Here is a 17,560-nt window from a genome sequence, read left to right on the forward strand (position 1 = left end):
CTCTTGCCTTGTTGACGTTTTGTTCATAGTTTAATACAGTATATAAAGGTATCTTTGACGGCAACAGGACACAGCCTATAGGCTAACCTGAATAAATAAAGGTTCCTGCTTCATCTACTGTATTTGTAAGTGAATGCATCTGCTACAAACGACAGAAATGAGTGTTCATTCAAGCTTGTACAACTTATGTAGAATAGATCTCCTGAAAACCAGCTTATACATGTGTATGTGTATTCCCATCATCCATCACTGACATACTCAAAGACTTATTAGACAATGTGTTTTCTTTTATTGACTTGTGAGCACATAATCTGACATAAAAACAGCTTTGTGCAAATATGAACTAAAATCCACAGCTTAATGTGATTTGTGTTGCCTTCACACAAAGAGGTAGTGTGTGCACAGCTAAAATCCCTACCGTGTGCCGGATCCAAAAAGTGAGACAAGGAAACAGACAAACGATACTTCAACATCGGACTCATTGTCTGTCAAGCACTGATCTTCCAATAAACTGATCAAACGTCCAATGGAGCACTAGGCCATTGTATCTTTTTCTGTCTTACTTAAGAGCATATGTGAACACACATTGTGTACTGGGTATACACATTAGACAATCCATAGTAAGGAGGTCAACGTATATGACAATTTGAAAGGTAAAACTTGATTATGCTTAGAAATCACTGTAAAACCCTGCTTTGCTTTACTGTATTTTTGGCCCTAAGGTTCAGTATCACTGTAAGGACTGCTACATATAGCTCTTTCTAAAAGTTAGAACAGTATTATAACAGTTCTTGGTGAGGTTAGTGGCATTAAAGATATTTTATACTTTGGTGTCTTATTGACAGCCATTGGCTTTGGGGTCGTCCAGTTTTTGGTGATCCATAATCTTGATGTTCTTCTCAGCATTTTCAACATTCCTCAACAACATCTCCAGCCTCCGCTTGATCTTCTTCTGGTCCTCCAGAGCACAGCTGATCACTAAGGCCTGAAACTTGTGGTCGATGGGGACGGGCGGGGCCTCGGTCACACAGGCCGCGTGCAAGGCCAGCAGCCGCTCCCGGCCGCTGTTCATGTCATCCAGTAACTTTTTCACCATTTCATCGATAATGGATGTGGCTTTGCGCAGCGCGTCCTCCTGCTGGGGGTTTCTGATTGTGCCAACAGAGACCTCCACACACAGCGTACGGCCCATCAGACGGTTTGCAGTTAATTCTAACTCTTCTCTCTCTCCTAGAAAATAGAAAATGAAAAAGGAATCAATTATGCATCTGGAGTGGTGGACACAACAATAGGAACACATATGCAGTCTACTGTAAGACATGCAGCTGAGGTGAATGTGTTTGCACTAATGCATGGTGATGCAGTGTAATCCAACAGGATGGCCCAAAAATCTGGAAAAACTGTATCAGAAAGGTGTTAAAACACTGGTTTGTGATGTTTATGAGTTAGATTACACTATTGTAATTTTGTTTTCATGCAGCTGACAAAAGAGAAAATACTATAATATTATATTGCAGCCTATTATTTGTTATTCTGTCACACAAACGCCCTACAATTCAATGAAATGTAGCAATTAACAACACAATCTACAGCCTCCATAAAACTGATATTACATTAAATAATAAATACATTATAATACTTCACAATAGTGGTATTTATGGCAGGGATACTACACTGGATTTCATACTAATAATATTACTTTTCCCAGTAGCTAGTAATGTAACAAATTACTAATACATTTCAGTAATAACGTTACAGTTACTCCTCCAAAAAATAATTAGTTACAATATTACTTTTGTTGTCACCCTCTACTGATCCCATCACATCCTTGGAATATTTTTTGTAATCGTGGAGGAAATTAGTTTGGAAGATGGAAAAGTTTACATTCAGCGGCTGGAAATATTCTGATTACTTTGATTGTAACAAACAAAACTGGATTTTAATCGTTGAAATGAAAATTTTGGGGAGAAGGGATACAATTACCAATGTTGTGGGGAGTAGCAGAAAAGTAATATAACTAGTAGTGTAACTAATTACTGTTGGCAGTACCTAACCCAACACTGATGGTGACCACTGTATTGATGTAAGATGCACATACTTAACTGGGAAATGAAGAAATTGGGATCAATGTAATCCTATTTAATAACTTAAATGTAATCACCCTTTGTGTGTATCCTACTATATCCAGATGAACAAAACAAACTCTTATGAACTTGATTAAATGCAAGCGTGTATCTTCTCTTGGGTGGGGTGCAAAAACTATCACGTTGCCTCCTTCTCTCTTAAAAATCCCCCGAGGTTCATAAACAACCACCACCCAACCTACAACGCTGCGCACAACCTCACTGGATCACAATGTTACAGAGAAATCAGAGCAGCTACAAAAAAAAACAACAACACACAACTGAGCACTGTACAGTCAAAAACAAGATGGATCAGACTATATGATAGTTCCTCTCCAGCTGTGGGAGTCAGCAGCCTTACCGGCACAGATGTTGCGCATTTCTTGTCCGTTCTGTATGGACTGGATCATTTCCAGGATGCACTCCCTTTCCTGCTCCATGGCCGATGCTGCTTCTCGTAAAGCCTCCACCCTGACAGAGACAACAATACCACAACCATCCGTTTACAGCCACATCCTCTCTCAGTGCAAAAGTAACGGGCCGGGACAGGACTAATACCTAGCAACCCACAGGTATATAGGTTAAGATACCCATGTATTTTTAAATTAATTACAGTTTCTAGGATTACATGTGAGCCCCCATGCAATGTACCAAGGCTCTTCAATCAGTTACCTCATGTGCACTGTATATACCGCACATGCTGAGGCCTGTTACCTAACTGTACCTCATTTCCAGCTGATCCAAACTTTCCAGGAGTCGTCCGGAGCGATCTGCCATTGACAGCGTCCTGCTGAACTTAGCGCAGGCACCCTCGCTCATTTTCGCCTGTATTTTCGCCTGAGCCATAGCTGTGTTGAATGGTTGTTCACAGTGTCACTGTGGTCCGTGTCCGAGAGCAGTCTCTTCCCGTGTGCGATCAACGCTGTGGGCTGTCCGGCTGACTGCGCCCCTGGGAGAACATTTCCAAACATGGGCTGCGACTTCCTTCATTCGGTCCTCGCAGAAGTTTCCCGAGGAGCCCAGAGCGAGTGGTTCTCAATGTGTGGTGCGAGGACCCCCGAGAGGTCTCTGAGTAACTAACGCCGGGTCCACAGAAACACTTTTCAGACACCTTACTATACTATTGTGTAACTTATTTATGTAGGCTATATAGAGAGAGAACAACTACCTGCAGGTGAGGTTTAATAGATTAAAGTGTAAATATGTCTAATAGCCGTACTCATTATTACAGTTTGGGGAACCAAGGTTTAGAGTAGGGGTCAAAATTGCTGCTATTTTTTTCTTTTATAAAAGGTCAAAAGTGTGACAGAACTGCATTATAATGAAGTACTGTAGCTCTGAAGATAAGAGATATACTGTTCTCCAGATCTAAGAAAACATGTTCGTTTGGTACATCACCCCCCAAAAAAATCATGATTCTCTTATTTTTCTTCAGTAAAAATGAAAAATTGTGATGCAATAATGATCATTCCCACACTAATCGTGAACCGATTGCAATATCTGTGCAAATAATCTCAATATGGTCTTTATACCATATTGTGCAGGCCTAATTAAGAGAGAACTTCAGATGGCTGCTTTTTCATTTCAACTTGTTAATCTTTAACATAACTGGCAAATGAGATAAAAGACCAAAAAAACTGATGTGAGGGCAAAGGCACTTGCATTGAGAGCGACATTATACAGAGATAGAAACTGTTGTGTGACTTATATGTGGACATGTAGCTATATATGCACCTGTTCAAATCTGTTTTGTAAATGAATGTCTCCACATCTAAATGAGAATTAAAGGGATTTCCTCACCACCCGGGGCTGAGAGAAGCTTATCCGCAATCAATCTTAAAGGCAATTTGAGCTCTGACATCGTAGTTAGGTAGTAGCTGCCAAATTCTACAACCAGGAGAGTCCAATCCCAATTAACTTGTTCCACGAGTGAATAAACACTCACTGTTTATCACCTGGGCTACCATCTCAAACTAATTTAGTATACAGGAGAGTTTTCTCCATTATCTGATTGACCTGTAATCAAACTTTAAATACAGATTATCTAATGGTCAAGCGACTAAGAGGATGTGAACAAAATAGCAACAAAATCAAATGAAGCCTATTTTTGAAATACATGTATAAACCAATTACAGAAGCAGCAAAACAAAATACACCTGAATGTCATTTTGCAGTGTGAATCCACTTTAAAAGGATTCTCACCCACTAATGATTTTGAAGACAACATGAGGAAACTAACATAAAACTGTGACTTTTCTACATACAAAGGATGGCCCTTCCGCTTACAGTGCATACAATACGCTGGATTTCAAGCCAGCGATGAAACCAGAGACAGCAATTGGAGATACTGTTGGCACTATGGTCACAAGTTCAGCTACGGCATTTTTGCAGTGTCATCGATGCCATCTATAGCACATATGTCGACACAACAAATTATTGAGTCTTCACAACAGAGGACTGTGTATAAATCAACTCTACAAAGCAACCTTCCAAAACACTGGATCTGCCAACTACAGTAGTATTTGGGCGAGTCCCTGTGTTGGGAATGCCCTATATTGATTTTATTATGTAATTATAAATTGAATAAAAACACAGAAAAAGTGAAATAGCAACTAACATTTATTTAACATAATCTGAACAGACATATCTGATACAAAACATCTCGATATAATGTCTGGTCATTTTGTCACAAGAAAACAAATCTCATCACGTCCTTAAAACTCCAGAAGACTTCTTTTAAGAGCTTCTTCCAACTCTGTAAAGAAGAAAAAAACATAATATAAGGATCCAGGTTTGCAACACCATTGTTAACCATGCTGGGACAAATCTATAGTGGTATTATATGTTAAATATCTTTTGATTAAATTGCTTTTAGTATTAAAGATTTTGCTTTTATGGGACACTGAACAGTTATAAAAAAGGGCCCACTGCTAAGACCAACATACAGGCGATGTTTGTCTGATTAAATCCTCTGCAGTAAAATGTCATCAGTCAGTAACAAGTACACAACTCAGCAAAGAGAGAACAATGCAGCAGAGGTCGTAGCTACTGGAACAAATGTATAATCTTCACAATTCAGTCGTAGCCTGAAGGCTGCGATGAGTTATACACATTTCTCTTGGTGAAACACGCTCAGCCACATTAACACATACCTGCGGACTCTCTTGCCTCTTCTGCGCTCACAGCCATCTCCTCGTCAGATTCATCTGGAACAGAATACACCAACAATTAGCATCTGGTACTTAAAGACAACCAAACACGATTACTTTTAACAACGATAAGGCATTTTAAATGTATATACTGGTTATTTAAGGCTTTTTATATGCAATACAGTATGTCTAATGGACCTTTTATACAGCAGCCATTTTTACATTAAATAGTAGGGTAAACACAGGTGTTAATAATTGTAATAACTAAGGATCTGTTCCTGTTGAACGGGGTCTGCCATATGCAATAAATCTGAGAAAAGTTTTTTTTAAAGCAACAGAACAGTAGGATCTGCATTTGTGTATCACAGTGCCTGTGTCATCGAACATCCATGCCTTGAACAGACATCTAGCAGTTGGGGGAGGGGTTTAAGAATCGATACATCACAAAAAAACAAAAATACTAAAATGGGATGTAATATAGCTATACTCTGCATTGGCTTGCTTATCTATTTTTCTATGTGGCTTGTGCTGTTAATGTGTTGTTTCTTCTTACTTTCAAGTGCTTCGCTTTCTTTACTGGTCTGATCCATTTCCAAAAACTTCACCAGTGTTTCATCTTCAATCTCTGAAATGACAATATAGAAGAATTAAATGCTGCATGCAAATAAAGATAATAAATATAAAAGGATTTAAAGTGTTTACCATTGGTGTTCGGTTTGATCTCCACAGCATTGACTATCTTTACAGGGGTTGGTTCTGCTTTCCTGTCCTTACTGCAGGTCCTGGAGCTCATGCAAGGTTCCAGTGTACAGTGTCGGGAGTGATAGTGTTTATGGAAACTTGGTACGCCAGAAAAACTCTCCTTGCAAGCTTTGCATTCTACGTCAAAGGTCTTGTCCAGGTTCAAAGCTGTGTGTTTAGTGTGGACGTGAGTCTTCATCTGTGCATAGGAAGACACAGATATGACACAAGGAGCACACACATACAGACATTTTCCTTCATCTGCCAGATTCCTCATGCATTGTGTATACGTAGCTCTCCTTTCATCTTTTCTCTTTTCTGAGCCCATGCATGGGCATGTGAGCTCACTGGTGCTCTCCACAGCAGTGGGTTGAACGTCACCACCGTCCATACAGTAGTAGTCCTTACTGTGAAGATTCTTGTAGTGCTCCAAGAACTCGCCCTCAGATTCAAACTGCATGCTGTCACAGAGGCCGCAGAAGTGGGAGCTCTTTATCTCCCCACCGTGCTCGTTCATACAATGTCTACGGACGGTGGACTCTTTAAAGAACTTCTGAGGGCAGTGTCCGCAGATGAACCTCTGAAAGCTGTGACTGCTCACGTCACTGCAGTGTTTCTGGACGTCCGCCTCCGAGTCAAAGACGTCCTCGCACATCCTGCACATCCATGTCTGCTCTGCTATTAAAGAAGATGTCTCTACTGTGTTCTGTTGGATTATTGACTTTGTGGAGGATGAAGGTAGGGTGCTGGTGGACGGTTTGGCATCAATGGCCCCGACGAGCTCCTCGGGCAATTCTTGTTCGGTGAAGTAGGTGTGCCCACTGTGATCTTCTGACACGTGCGACAGGATGTCTTCGTACCGAGGCATTTCCACTTTGCACTTGCGGCAGTAGAAGAGGAAGTTGGAGAGATGAGCTCCCCCGTGAAAGCGACTCATATGCAGGCGGGTAATTGAGGACTCTCCCATGTGTTTGCCACACACGCCACACTGATGGAAAATCTGGTTCACAGCCAAGAGATGCTTACTGGCAGCAGCCTCCTCTGGGAACTGTAAACCACACTCACAGCACCACACTGTAGCCGTGTTCCTGCCAGTGCTGCCGTTCACACCCTGGCTAAGTCTCTGCCGTTTGGTCGAAGATTCTTCACAATTGCCCCTCTTCTTGTTTCTCTTTTGAGAAGGCGTTTCAAGGCCAGTGGACTGGCTTTTCCCCCGTGCCCCTCCAGCCCTCTGTGTGTGTTGAATTTCACTGAACCTGCAGTACTGAAGGACAGCTTTATCCATCGTTTGGTTGATCTCCACGTCGTGCTGGGTCGATTCTCTGTGACTCTCAATTTCAGCTTGGCTGTGGAACATTAGACAGCAGAGGGAGCACTGCCCTCGCACTTGCAGCTGTTTCATTACCTGCACTACAGTTTTATCAGCCTTGGCCACCGCACAGCCTTGTCTGCAGTGTACACTAAGAAACGAAAAGGAAAGGGAAAATGAGTTCCACAAAACAACTGAACAAAGTAAGTGTGTGCTATACAAATTTGTGATATCAAAGGAACACAGGCACATGTACTGAGTAAATCACAACAAAACGTACTTGAAGTGCGCTTGGGCTGCCTGATGTGAAATCAGTACTTTGTGACATATAGAGCATCGGACAGTGAACGCTGCATCCTTGCACAAAGTGATGAGACGATTCTTAATATATTGTGGGATGGGAACTGGCAATGCTCTTCCTCTGGTGTCTTTAACAAGAAGAGAAACAAAAGAAGTACGTAAGAGAAGCAAAAGATACACGTAATAATCCTCATAATACCGCCAGAGCACTTTTCTTTAATACAGTCTAACTAAAAATAAGTGTAAAATGACAACAAAGTAATTTAGATTATTTCCCTTATCTAGTGTGCACTGCAAAGTCCTTTGGGGACAGAGGTTGTGGTCACATGAATACAAAAAAATGTTTTATATAGTAAGACTAGACAATTAATAAGTATATTTACCCTTCCCTGCGCCCATTCATTTTGGAGACTTGGATCTCCAAAATGAATGGGCAGACTTGTGAAGTTGTAATGACAACTGTATGGAAAATAAATGTTCAATAAAACTTACCATTCATGGGAAGTGAATCTGTGAAATGGTTTTTGGCTGACATGTGCTGAAGGCACTCATCTCGCAGGTTGAAGAAGACGTAGCAGGAAGGACAGGCAAAACACACAATCCGCTGATAGGTTTGAGTGAGGCTGTGATTATCAGCTGTAGATGAGGACACCTGGTAATAAAAACAATATCATTCAAAACATGTTTCTTCCCAAAATAATTATGATACATAGCACAGACAGAAAAGTGCACCAACCTTTGATTCAAGATGTTTCCTCCATGCTTCTTTAGTCTCAAAATGTTGACCACAGGCAGCACAGGCAAAGAGCTCAGATGGACATCCTTTAAGATTAATGGTTGGGTCGCAAGGGGAGTGATCAAACCTACACACAAGATATTTTATTGGAAAATATTTCATATTCACACTCAGGAAACAGGTTCAAAAGGTATTACACCTACACTGAAATGAACAGAAAGACATTACCTTTTTAAGTGCCCTTCGAGGAGGGGCACATTGTCATAAACTCGACCACAGTTGATCACTGGACAAGTGTGTATGGTTGAACTGTTTCTGGGGAATGGAGCAGGTCTGTGTCTCCTTCCAAAACCAGTACTGATCCTTCCAGGTTGAACACCTAAATAAACATAAAGGTACAGTACAACAAGTTGCACAATGTCAGTCAAATGACCTCTACAAACACATGGCAGCACTGTAAAATGGTGCTGCATGCCTATATCTCTTAAAACAAAATTACATTTGAATCATCCCTGTAAAACAACCAAAATATGCTTTTAAATTTTAATTATATTTGCTTGAATCGGCTCACATACTGACACATTTAGGAGTGACAATTTCAGTGATTATGCAACATTTTTATGACTCAGATCTAAAATGTACCTGGCATCTTTAACCACATGTCAACGCAGCGTTTTGCCTCCTGATTCATTCCATTTGTCGAACTAAAAGCCAGCTCCTGCTGTCCATGAGCTTTTTGTAAGATTTGCTTCTCCTGAAAAAACAAAAACAAATAAATAACTTAACAGAACATATTTTGCCATCTTTTTTAAAACTAATTTTTAGACTTATCTTATATGACAGAAAGACAAATGTCAGTGAAACCTGACAGACAGTGTTTAATGTTAGTTCTATAAGTGACAAACAGTACAATGTTATGGAGCAAATACACTGCAGCTGTTCAGTGTAATACTGGAGGACAGTTATTTACTTGTATATCCATACTGCCCACAGGGTGGCACTGTTGCAGCTACAAGTGGCTTTTCTAGATTCCACATATATTCAAACACGCCACACAAAGAAGATTTCTAATGAGAATTTTTATTTACATTTACTCTATGAATAAAAAAACCAAAACACATAAACTTGGTTATAAAGTAGTTAAAGTTTTGCCAGCGCTGGCATTTGCAGACATTTTTGCAGAGTAGTTCAGAAATAAAATATTATGAATTGATTATATTGCACCACTCTTGATCTATTATAGCAGTTCAAGGTAGATCTGACAGAATGCATAAGGTGTTGTCTACTTTCCTTTGATTAAATGTAAAAGTTGAGTCCCGATTCCAGACAGTTTGAAAGTGTGAACTATACAGTATACAACTTTTTGACTTTTATATAATCTTATGTTTTTAAAAAAAAAAAAGAAGCAGGAATTAAATTTGACTACTACAACTGAAAACAAGGATGGTCTAAAATTGAAGCAACCTTACCTTGAATGCTCTACATTTATTTGCTCTTTCCTGTTTCTCTAAAGCCACCTGCTGTGCTAGTCTGTCCAGAGTAGATGTAACACGCGCTTTATGGCTGGTGATTTTATCTTCAATCTATGGGAGAATAAAAAGGCACAATTTCAGACAACACAACAGGTAGTCACACCATCTAATTAAATAAAAGGTGTTATATTCAGCCACTCACTGTGCTCGAAGAACATCCCTCATCCTCACTATCACTACTTAGATTAATACATTCCAATACCGGTCTGACAGGACCCTCCTGAAGCACGTACAAGACACACAATGTCATACAGTGTTATAAAACATGCCTACATTAATATATGTGTAATATATTTATACTATTAATTTTCTACATGCTGATGAAAACAGAGGTGATCTAGCTACAGATATACAACATAAGGAGCTGTAGCTTATACTGTTCAGTAGATAAATATGTTTATGAATGTAAAAAAGTAAAATGGCAATTAGGTCTGAGTATCAGGTTAGATCGATAGTCCGGTCAATGTCAGCAAACAGAATGTAAGCAGCAACTGATTCTGTTATCCTTTGAACCTGTTTATTTTTGAATGTGTAAACATGACCTACAGATACAAACTCCACTTCTTCCCCCTCATCTTGGTCAGCTTGCATTGGAGAAGACATTTATCTGAGGGGAAAAAAAAAAACATAATGTAAAAAACAATGTAACTTTTGAAGCTGGGGCCCCAATGTAAGTGGAGGTGTGTGTGTGTGTGTGTGTGTGTGTGCTAGTGTGTGTGCTAGTTAACATAACCCAGACAGACAGGTGTCAGTAACAGTGCATCACGTAGCCTGCTACTGCATATTTAGGGTTGGGCCTGAACTAGAAACTGTGTTAATAACACTTTCTCCTCCCAACACGTCTCTTAACAGTTAAATGGTGGTTTAGGTTAGCTAACCATGAACGAGACAACGTTAACAATAACATTTACAATAGTTTAGACATCGTAATAGTTGCATGGGATTTGGCCAGAAAACAGCGTCATGGGTCAGCTAGCTACTCGAGTAACAGTTCTCATATTATCGTCATGTTGCTCCAAAAGGACAAATGTTCAAATGTTTCAAAAACCATCGGAGCGCACTTATAATACTCAGCAAGGAGACCTCACATCGATGTAAGGCTTGCATAAAGTAATAAAAACACGACTTACTCCGACGCAATGCCGCTCAGTTCCATTAGACTCAATACAACCAATGCAAAAGCCAACATGGGGGTATAATTTCTTCCTCGCCGACCCACTGGGACGCTGCTCTTCCGTGCTGCCACTGATGGGTGGAAGCGAAATTACAACGATGCATGCGCTACACGATGTTGTTGCAGTACCGCTCTCGGCCACCGGTGGCAGCACTGAGCGCCGACCGGCTCACACAGCACTCCAACCGGCCGGTGAGGAAGACGTTACGCGCCACAGTGGAAATGTCTTAAAATGGCCAAACAGCTGAATCCGCTTCTCGTAACACACAACTAACATCGACGTGAAGTATCCGGATGTGTCGCCGAGAACTTCATCTGCCTGGCCCTTGGGTTCGTATTGTCAGACACCGTCTGTCCGGCAACTTTAAAGCGGTCCTAAAAGTCCGTGCTAATGGTAAGCTAATGTTAGCTTTAACGTCTGCGGTCGTAACGTCTTTCCCCCAGCTAACTAAAGGTAAGGTAAACACGCTAAAGTTGACAAACATGGTTGAAATAAACAGGTAAATAAAGCTGGATATCACATTACCTACTGTTTATTCGTCAGTTGACAAGAGTGGTAGCTAGCTTACAACACCACAAATCACAGTAAACGCAGCGAGGCTGGTCAGCGACGTCATGTAGAAGCGCTCCTTTTTTCTACACGGAGTGTGCCGTATGGACGGGGTTACTGGCTTCCGAGGCAGCACAGGCTCTAGAATGAACACCCCGCCCGTGTGTTTTTAATCTGGCCCGGGCCGAAGTGTGAAGCAGTCGCCAACTACCACTCAGTGTCTCCATGCGGGAGTAACAACTATGTGCACAAGTGTTTTAATAGTTTGTACTTAAAGGAATTGTGATTATGTGGACATAAGTTTATGGTGGAACTATACACCTAAAACAGAACTTTAAAAAAAAAATAATTTTGTATAATATGATAGATATTTGTAATAGTCCAAGCCCCTTTTATTTGGTTGTCCAGTATCTTATTAAAATATGAGTGCACACCTGTTTATTTACATGTATTACAATAACTATGACTATATATATTATACAAACAGTATGTACAGTGAAATGTGTACATGTGTTCCATGTTAACATACTCAGGGTTAAGGATACTTCGTGTGCTGTGCTGTACAGATGATTGTAAAGCCTCGTGAATTGAATTTGTGATTTCTGATATTTGGGCTTTATAAATAAAACTGACTTGACATCACAATCAGTTGTATGGGTATATGACACAAACTGAACATACTCTTATGATGTTATATATATATATATAATACTATACACCACATTTATCACGTATCCTTTAAATACACGTTTGATAAACAATCATTCATATTTGGTTACTGCTTAAATGCAGCTTGATGTAATAACATTCATTTTATACTTCATGCTGCTACATAGAAGAATAACCATATGCAATAATTTGTGTGTAGGCTATGTTAGTGATAATTGTATGTTTTTTTTTTAGCATGTAAGATATATATATACATATTGACACATGTTATATTGATTTATTCCATATATGGATGCATCTTGACAAACAATGTGGCTGTAACATACTAATCATGTCATCTCTGGGCTTTTTGTTTGGATTATCCCTTTTTTTTAAAGATTGCAAATAAAACTTATTTTTCCCCCTCGTACTTTGTGTTGAGTCTTTCATTCGACTGACTTTCATATGATATCAGCTCATCCAAAAATTACATAACCCATGGTGGATTATGATTTAGGTTGGTTTCTATTTTTCCCCCCTCATCCTGAAAGTGTCTCTGCATAACATCTGCCTCAGGGCCTGTCAGTACAACATGGCACATTTCACAGGGATGCTAACAACAACAACTACTACAACAAAATATATTTAAACTGTCAGACAGACATATTGCATCACCATTTATTTTATATTGTAGTAGCATTGTAGGCATATCAGGATAAAGACCCATGTTCCTTATAAACCGTCCCATTTGACTATACACATCTATATAAGTCTTAATAGCATTGTTCTTAGTATTACAGCATTATCCTGTTGGACAGCAGACTCTGCAGCAGATTACTGCGATGCTCAGATGAATCTGCTGACTCCCTGCCCCTGCTGGGAAAAAAATAAATAAATAAAACTTGCGTCTCTGCTGAGTCATGCATTGTAGCTCACAATAATGATATCAATAGTCTGGGCTGAGTATACTTTGAACCTACACGCTTTCCACGGTGTGCTCCGCGGTGCATCACGTATGTCTTTAGTCTCATCCTGAGCTTTCAGCGACATAACGGCCGGAGAGGAGCCAGCTGTGCGAGGCTGCGGGATCTGTCCTACATCTCAGCCTTATGATGATTGCTGCGGCGTTTTTGGTCCTGCTGAGGCCGTACAGTATTCAATGTGTGCTGCTATTATTGTTGCTTTTGCTCGGGACTATAGCGACAATTTTGTTTTTCTGCTGCTGGCATCGCAGGCTTCGTAATGGAAAACATCCAATAAAATCTGTGCTCTCCGGACGCACCAAGAGCCGCGGTGAGTAGCGCAGGAAGGCCAGCCGCATCTCCCCTCATCCCCTCATCCCCGACAAGCTCATGTCTGTACACTGCATGTTCTGTATGTATTCATAGTCGGTTTGATCTCTTCTAGCAAGCAGCAAAGTCACTAGCTTTGCCCTATATCTGCAGTATGGGCTGCAGGAGGGAAATCAAACACCTCATGTAGGCGTTAACTGTGAAGACATTAAGATGTGGTCTTAATAGTTTGTAGCCTTAAATATCTAGAATTATTGTCAACTCTTTAAATGTCTATAGTTGATTTCTGACATGCCATACTTTATGTTAGATCATACCTTTCTAACATCTGTAATCTGTCCTGTAGTTGGCCTCCGGACACATCATTTTCGATCAGAGGTAGGATGAACTTTTTTCATTATGGGTTTGAGTGAGTCCTCTGTAATGCTTAATGGCTATATAGAAGCATGAGTTTAATATGTAAAAGCCTTATGTGCTTTAAGAGCTTTTTAATAATAATAATAGGAGAAATGCTTGACCCAAAAGCCTGTTTGGACTTTTACACTACAGCATGACTATTTTAAGGAGCATGATGTGCGCAATGCGCATGTGTTATCAATAAATAATGTAGGTGATTTTGCAGTTTCATCCTTTAAGGACAGATGAAACTCTTTACAGCGTATTCTCAGAAACAAACTGAGGTGTGAGTGAGTCGATAGAAACCCACTCTATGTTATGATGCGTTAGATATATTTGCAATCATGTTTGATGCTTAAATGCGTCAAGTGGCTCTTCAGTCCATCTGCTTCCGTTTTACCCGCTTTGGTTTCAAAATAAAACTACGAAAATGTAAAAGTAGATCAAAATGCATGAAAACAGTAAAACCACTACAACCTTTAAAAGTGATCTTGATGAAATATTTTATATTATGGCCAAATCTGTCTTAGTAGAGATAGTTTCCGTGTTTACGTAATTGATCTTCCCGGCATAGCCTATAGCAAGGATTGTAATTTCATTAAAACTATAAAGTGAATAGTAATTATAGCAAATCTCAATAAAGGCCTAAAAATAATGCTTTTACTTTTTTATGACTCTCTGGGGTTTTGAAGTTCCAAAAGCAAAGCTGGTCTTCCTTTGGAGGTTATGTTATTGAACCACAGGACACTGAATCCTCTACCGGCTCAGTACTGTAGCTGGTAGGGATTCAGTATCATGTTCAAGGACATAACAGCAGGACAGCTGCTGAGCCTTAATGTTGAACAATAGTCACTGATCATTACCTTCCATATCAAGTCCAATAATAAACAGTTCTTAAAGAAAGACTCACAGAGGGTCTAAAGAAGAGAGGTGATTGAAAAAAATGTCAAAATTTTACACTGAAAGGTTCCTTATCCTGTAGTGATTGGGGTTGCTGTATCATCTTTCTCAAACATGTCTGACTATGAAAAATCTAGGTCATATACCACAGCAGTGCCCTCCCTAGCTTAAGAAACCTGAATTACATCACAATTCTTATTCATGTTATAATGAGAGCTTTTCAATTTCTCTTGCCAAGTCTGCTGAAGGCGTACATCTGTTGCCAGCTTGACCGTTGTCCGTGTTTCCCAGGGCTTCAGGCACAGTCCACGTCATGCAAGAAGGAGCATACATGCTCGGGTGACAGAGGAAAAGCCCAATCTGGTTGAGATTCCTGAGAGCGAACCGGAGTCGTCATCGAGTCTAAGGAAACGCAAAGTGAAGAAGAGAGTCCTGCCAGAATTTTACCAGTCTGTACAAGTCACTCCCACACGCAAACCTGTAGGTACCCCCCCCATAACTGTTACCATGATTAATACTGATACTATTTTATGCTTGCTCTCCTCTACAGGGGCATCAGTGTGCCTTTTGAACCTGGTAAGGATTCAGTAACTTGCACAAGGACACAGGAAAGTGTTTGTCTACAGTGTTAAACCCTACTCTTGAAGGATGGTCAGTGGTGAAAGGTGAAAGGTGATATGAAGTCATTACCTTGTATTGCTGTTTGTACTGTTTAGTTATTGATCATAAGATGACAAATATGGAAAAAGGAATTTAACTTTTTTTATAGTCAATCTCATCAAACATAAACCTGCATTTTTTTTTTGGGGGGGGTATTGCATTTGTATATAGTAGCAGCTGAAGAGTGACAGGAAAGTGGGGAGATAGACAAGGGGGATGACATGGATTAAAGGGCCGCAAGATGTTGTGGTATGGACTCAACCTGATAGTACATGGGGCACCAGCTCTACCAGGTGAGCTACTGGGGCATCCCAAACCTGCAGGTTTAACACAGAAGAAAATGGGGATCTCAAAGTAATTTTCAAAGGACTATATACTTTTATTTGGAATGAACAATTCAACATATCTCTAATAAGTAATCTAATTTTGCTTTAATTGTCCAATGTGTAACATTTTAAGGTAACAAAAACACAATGGTTCCTATATTCATGATAGGTATGAATACATCCCTGAACCTCCTCCTAAAGGTTACACACGGGACCTTTAAATAATATATCAAAAATACAAGTTTTGTGTTACAAGTAATATTTGTTGATCACCAACTTAAAACATAGATTTGGCTAATATAAAGTGACATATTTGTAGGCATACATATCTTACATAAGCAGATCAGTATTTCACTCATTCATAAATCTATGCATCATTCTAGTTGGTCACAAGTGCATAACAAACATGTTATTGCATCAGCTCTTGACTGATTTTACTGATTTCCAGTTTGAATGTCGAATGTTTCTTCTCCATTTGAATAGATTCTGTGATATCTGTTCATTTAGTTTGTTGTGATCTTAGTTGACATGCTGCTACGTGTCCTCTCTAATCCATTGTAAATCTGTTAACAATTTACCATGTTGGCATGGGAACATAATACACCCTGTGAATTACGTGGCGGCACTGCTTGAGTGCACTGTGCTCTCCATAAACACTTTTATCAGTGTCAGATAGTGCAGTTAAAAAATAAGGTGAGGAGAGAGACAGTAGAACACGTGACCCATATATTGATCCGTTTCTTCCTGGAAGGGATCAAACGACTACAGGAACCTAGAGCTGAAGAAACACAGGGCCTCAGTTGGAAATGTGTACTTACTGGAACGTAAACCACACTGGACCCCTTTGGTTTGTTGGGCTTTCCTTATACTCTGCTGCTCTAATCTGAGTGTTTACTTGTTCCAGAGAAAAGAATTCTGATCCCACATTCACAAAACCACCAAGTCTGTGGGTGTTTTTAAATGTGTCTTCTTTTGAATGTCATTTATTTGTATCCAGAATGTTAAATATCTTGTATTTGTACTGCAAAGGATTATAGCTGTTACTGCTATAAAAGTCTAATTTAGTACAAGACTTGACATGACAATGATGTTTGAACTGACTGGAATCTATTGATCTGTAGCAACACCCTGCCTCCATTAGCTGTGTCACAATGCTGTAGATAACACACATAAGACACACAGTTTTTTGCTTTTTCATATTGCCATTGTCAGCAAACAACATACATACATAACACCTTGATCAGAGCCAGCTACATGTTACAGTCACTTCTGATTCTTCTAAATCAAATATTTTGTTGCCATGAGTAGAACAAAATCCATTTAATGCTGAATCTGGCAGTAAGCAAAAGATAAACAACCCTCTGTTTGTGTTTTGTTATTCTTATTATACAAAAGGCAGAGGACTTTCACGTATTATGTGAACCACAACAAGAATAACAATATGGAGATTTTTGGATTCATGATAGTCCTAAGACATGTTGTAAGTGAGTAGACTTTAATATGTAAGAGTCCTGCATAAACTAGATCAGCCGTGACCATGCATCATTCATGATATATTTGCACGTGTAGCCTAACTATGCAAATGGGATAATCCAGAATGGCCGCCTTGTCTTGGTGAAACCATAGTTGTCTGTGCTTCTAACTTATTATCTCTTTAAATGATCCCGACCAGTGCAAGGGAGCTACTTCTCATATTCTATTCACAGCAGGACGAGCGATTGCAG

The 17,560-nt window shown here is 39.8% G+C and overlaps 3 protein-coding genes across 18 annotated transcripts in view; 1 reads left to right on the plus strand and 2 right to left on the minus strand.

Annotated features, from left to right (window-relative positions):
- Nucleotides 1-266: 266 nt before the first annotated feature.
- bag2 (BCL2 associated athanogene 2) lies at nt 267-3,120 on the minus strand. The gene is made up of 3 exons (XM_051417642.1): nt 2,848-3,120; nt 2,485-2,594; nt 267-1,230 (listed from the first exon to the last, which is right to left on the minus strand). The coding sequence occupies exons 1-3, from the start codon at nt 2,967-2,969 to the stop codon at nt 836-838; spliced, it is 627 nt and encodes a 208-aa protein (XP_051273602.1). The 5' UTR covers nt 2,970-3,120; the 3' UTR covers nt 267-835.
- Nucleotides 3,121-4,724: 1,604 nt separating this feature from the next.
- Nucleotides 4,725-11,717, minus strand: znf451 (zinc finger protein 451). 4 transcript variants are annotated; one of them, XM_051416931.1, is made up of 13 exons: nt 11,591-11,717; nt 10,437-10,497; nt 10,033-10,110; nt 9,828-9,941; nt 9,001-9,112; nt 8,587-8,737; nt 8,359-8,485; nt 8,115-8,274; nt 7,603-7,750; nt 5,975-7,473; nt 5,826-5,897; nt 5,276-5,329; nt 4,725-4,878 (listed from the first exon to the last, which is right to left on the minus strand). In XM_051416931.1, the coding sequence occupies exons 2-13, from the start codon at nt 10,491-10,493 to the stop codon at nt 4,838-4,840; spliced, it is 2,613 nt and encodes an 870-aa protein (XP_051272891.1). In that variant the 5' UTR covers nt 10,494-10,497; nt 11,591-11,717; the 3' UTR covers nt 4,725-4,837. The 4 variants fall into 4 exon arrangements, with proteins under 4 accessions (XP_051272891.1, XP_051272901.1, XP_051272880.1 ...); XM_051416941.1 differs by having other exon boundaries at nt 11,595-11,613; XM_051416920.1 differs by lacking the exon at nt 11,591-11,717 and adding an exon at nt 11,021-11,179.
- Nucleotides 11,718-13,371: 1,654 nt separating this feature from the next.
- The window catches only part of dst (dystonin), a 104,436-nt gene continuing 100,247 nt past the window's right edge, over nt 13,372-17,560 (plus strand). For 12 of the 13 annotated variants that reach the window (XM_051416575.1, XM_051416579.1, XM_051416576.1 and 9 more), the window contains exons 1-3: nt 13,372-13,555; nt 13,901-13,932; nt 15,142-15,330. In XM_051416575.1, the coding sequence (XP_051272535.1) occupies nt 13,372-13,555; nt 13,901-13,932; nt 15,142-15,330 (405 nt within the window). Of the gene's footprint in view, nt 13,556-13,900; nt 13,933-15,141; nt 15,331-16,572; nt 16,684-17,560 lie in introns of those variants that run through there. The other variant, XM_051416647.1, reaches the window with a different exon arrangement.

Source organism: Dicentrarchus labrax, unplaced genomic scaffold, assembly GCF_905237075.1.
Source record: "Dicentrarchus labrax unplaced genomic scaffold, dlabrax2021, whole genome shotgun sequence".
NCBI lineage: Eukaryota > Metazoa > Chordata > Actinopteri > Moronidae > Dicentrarchus > Dicentrarchus labrax.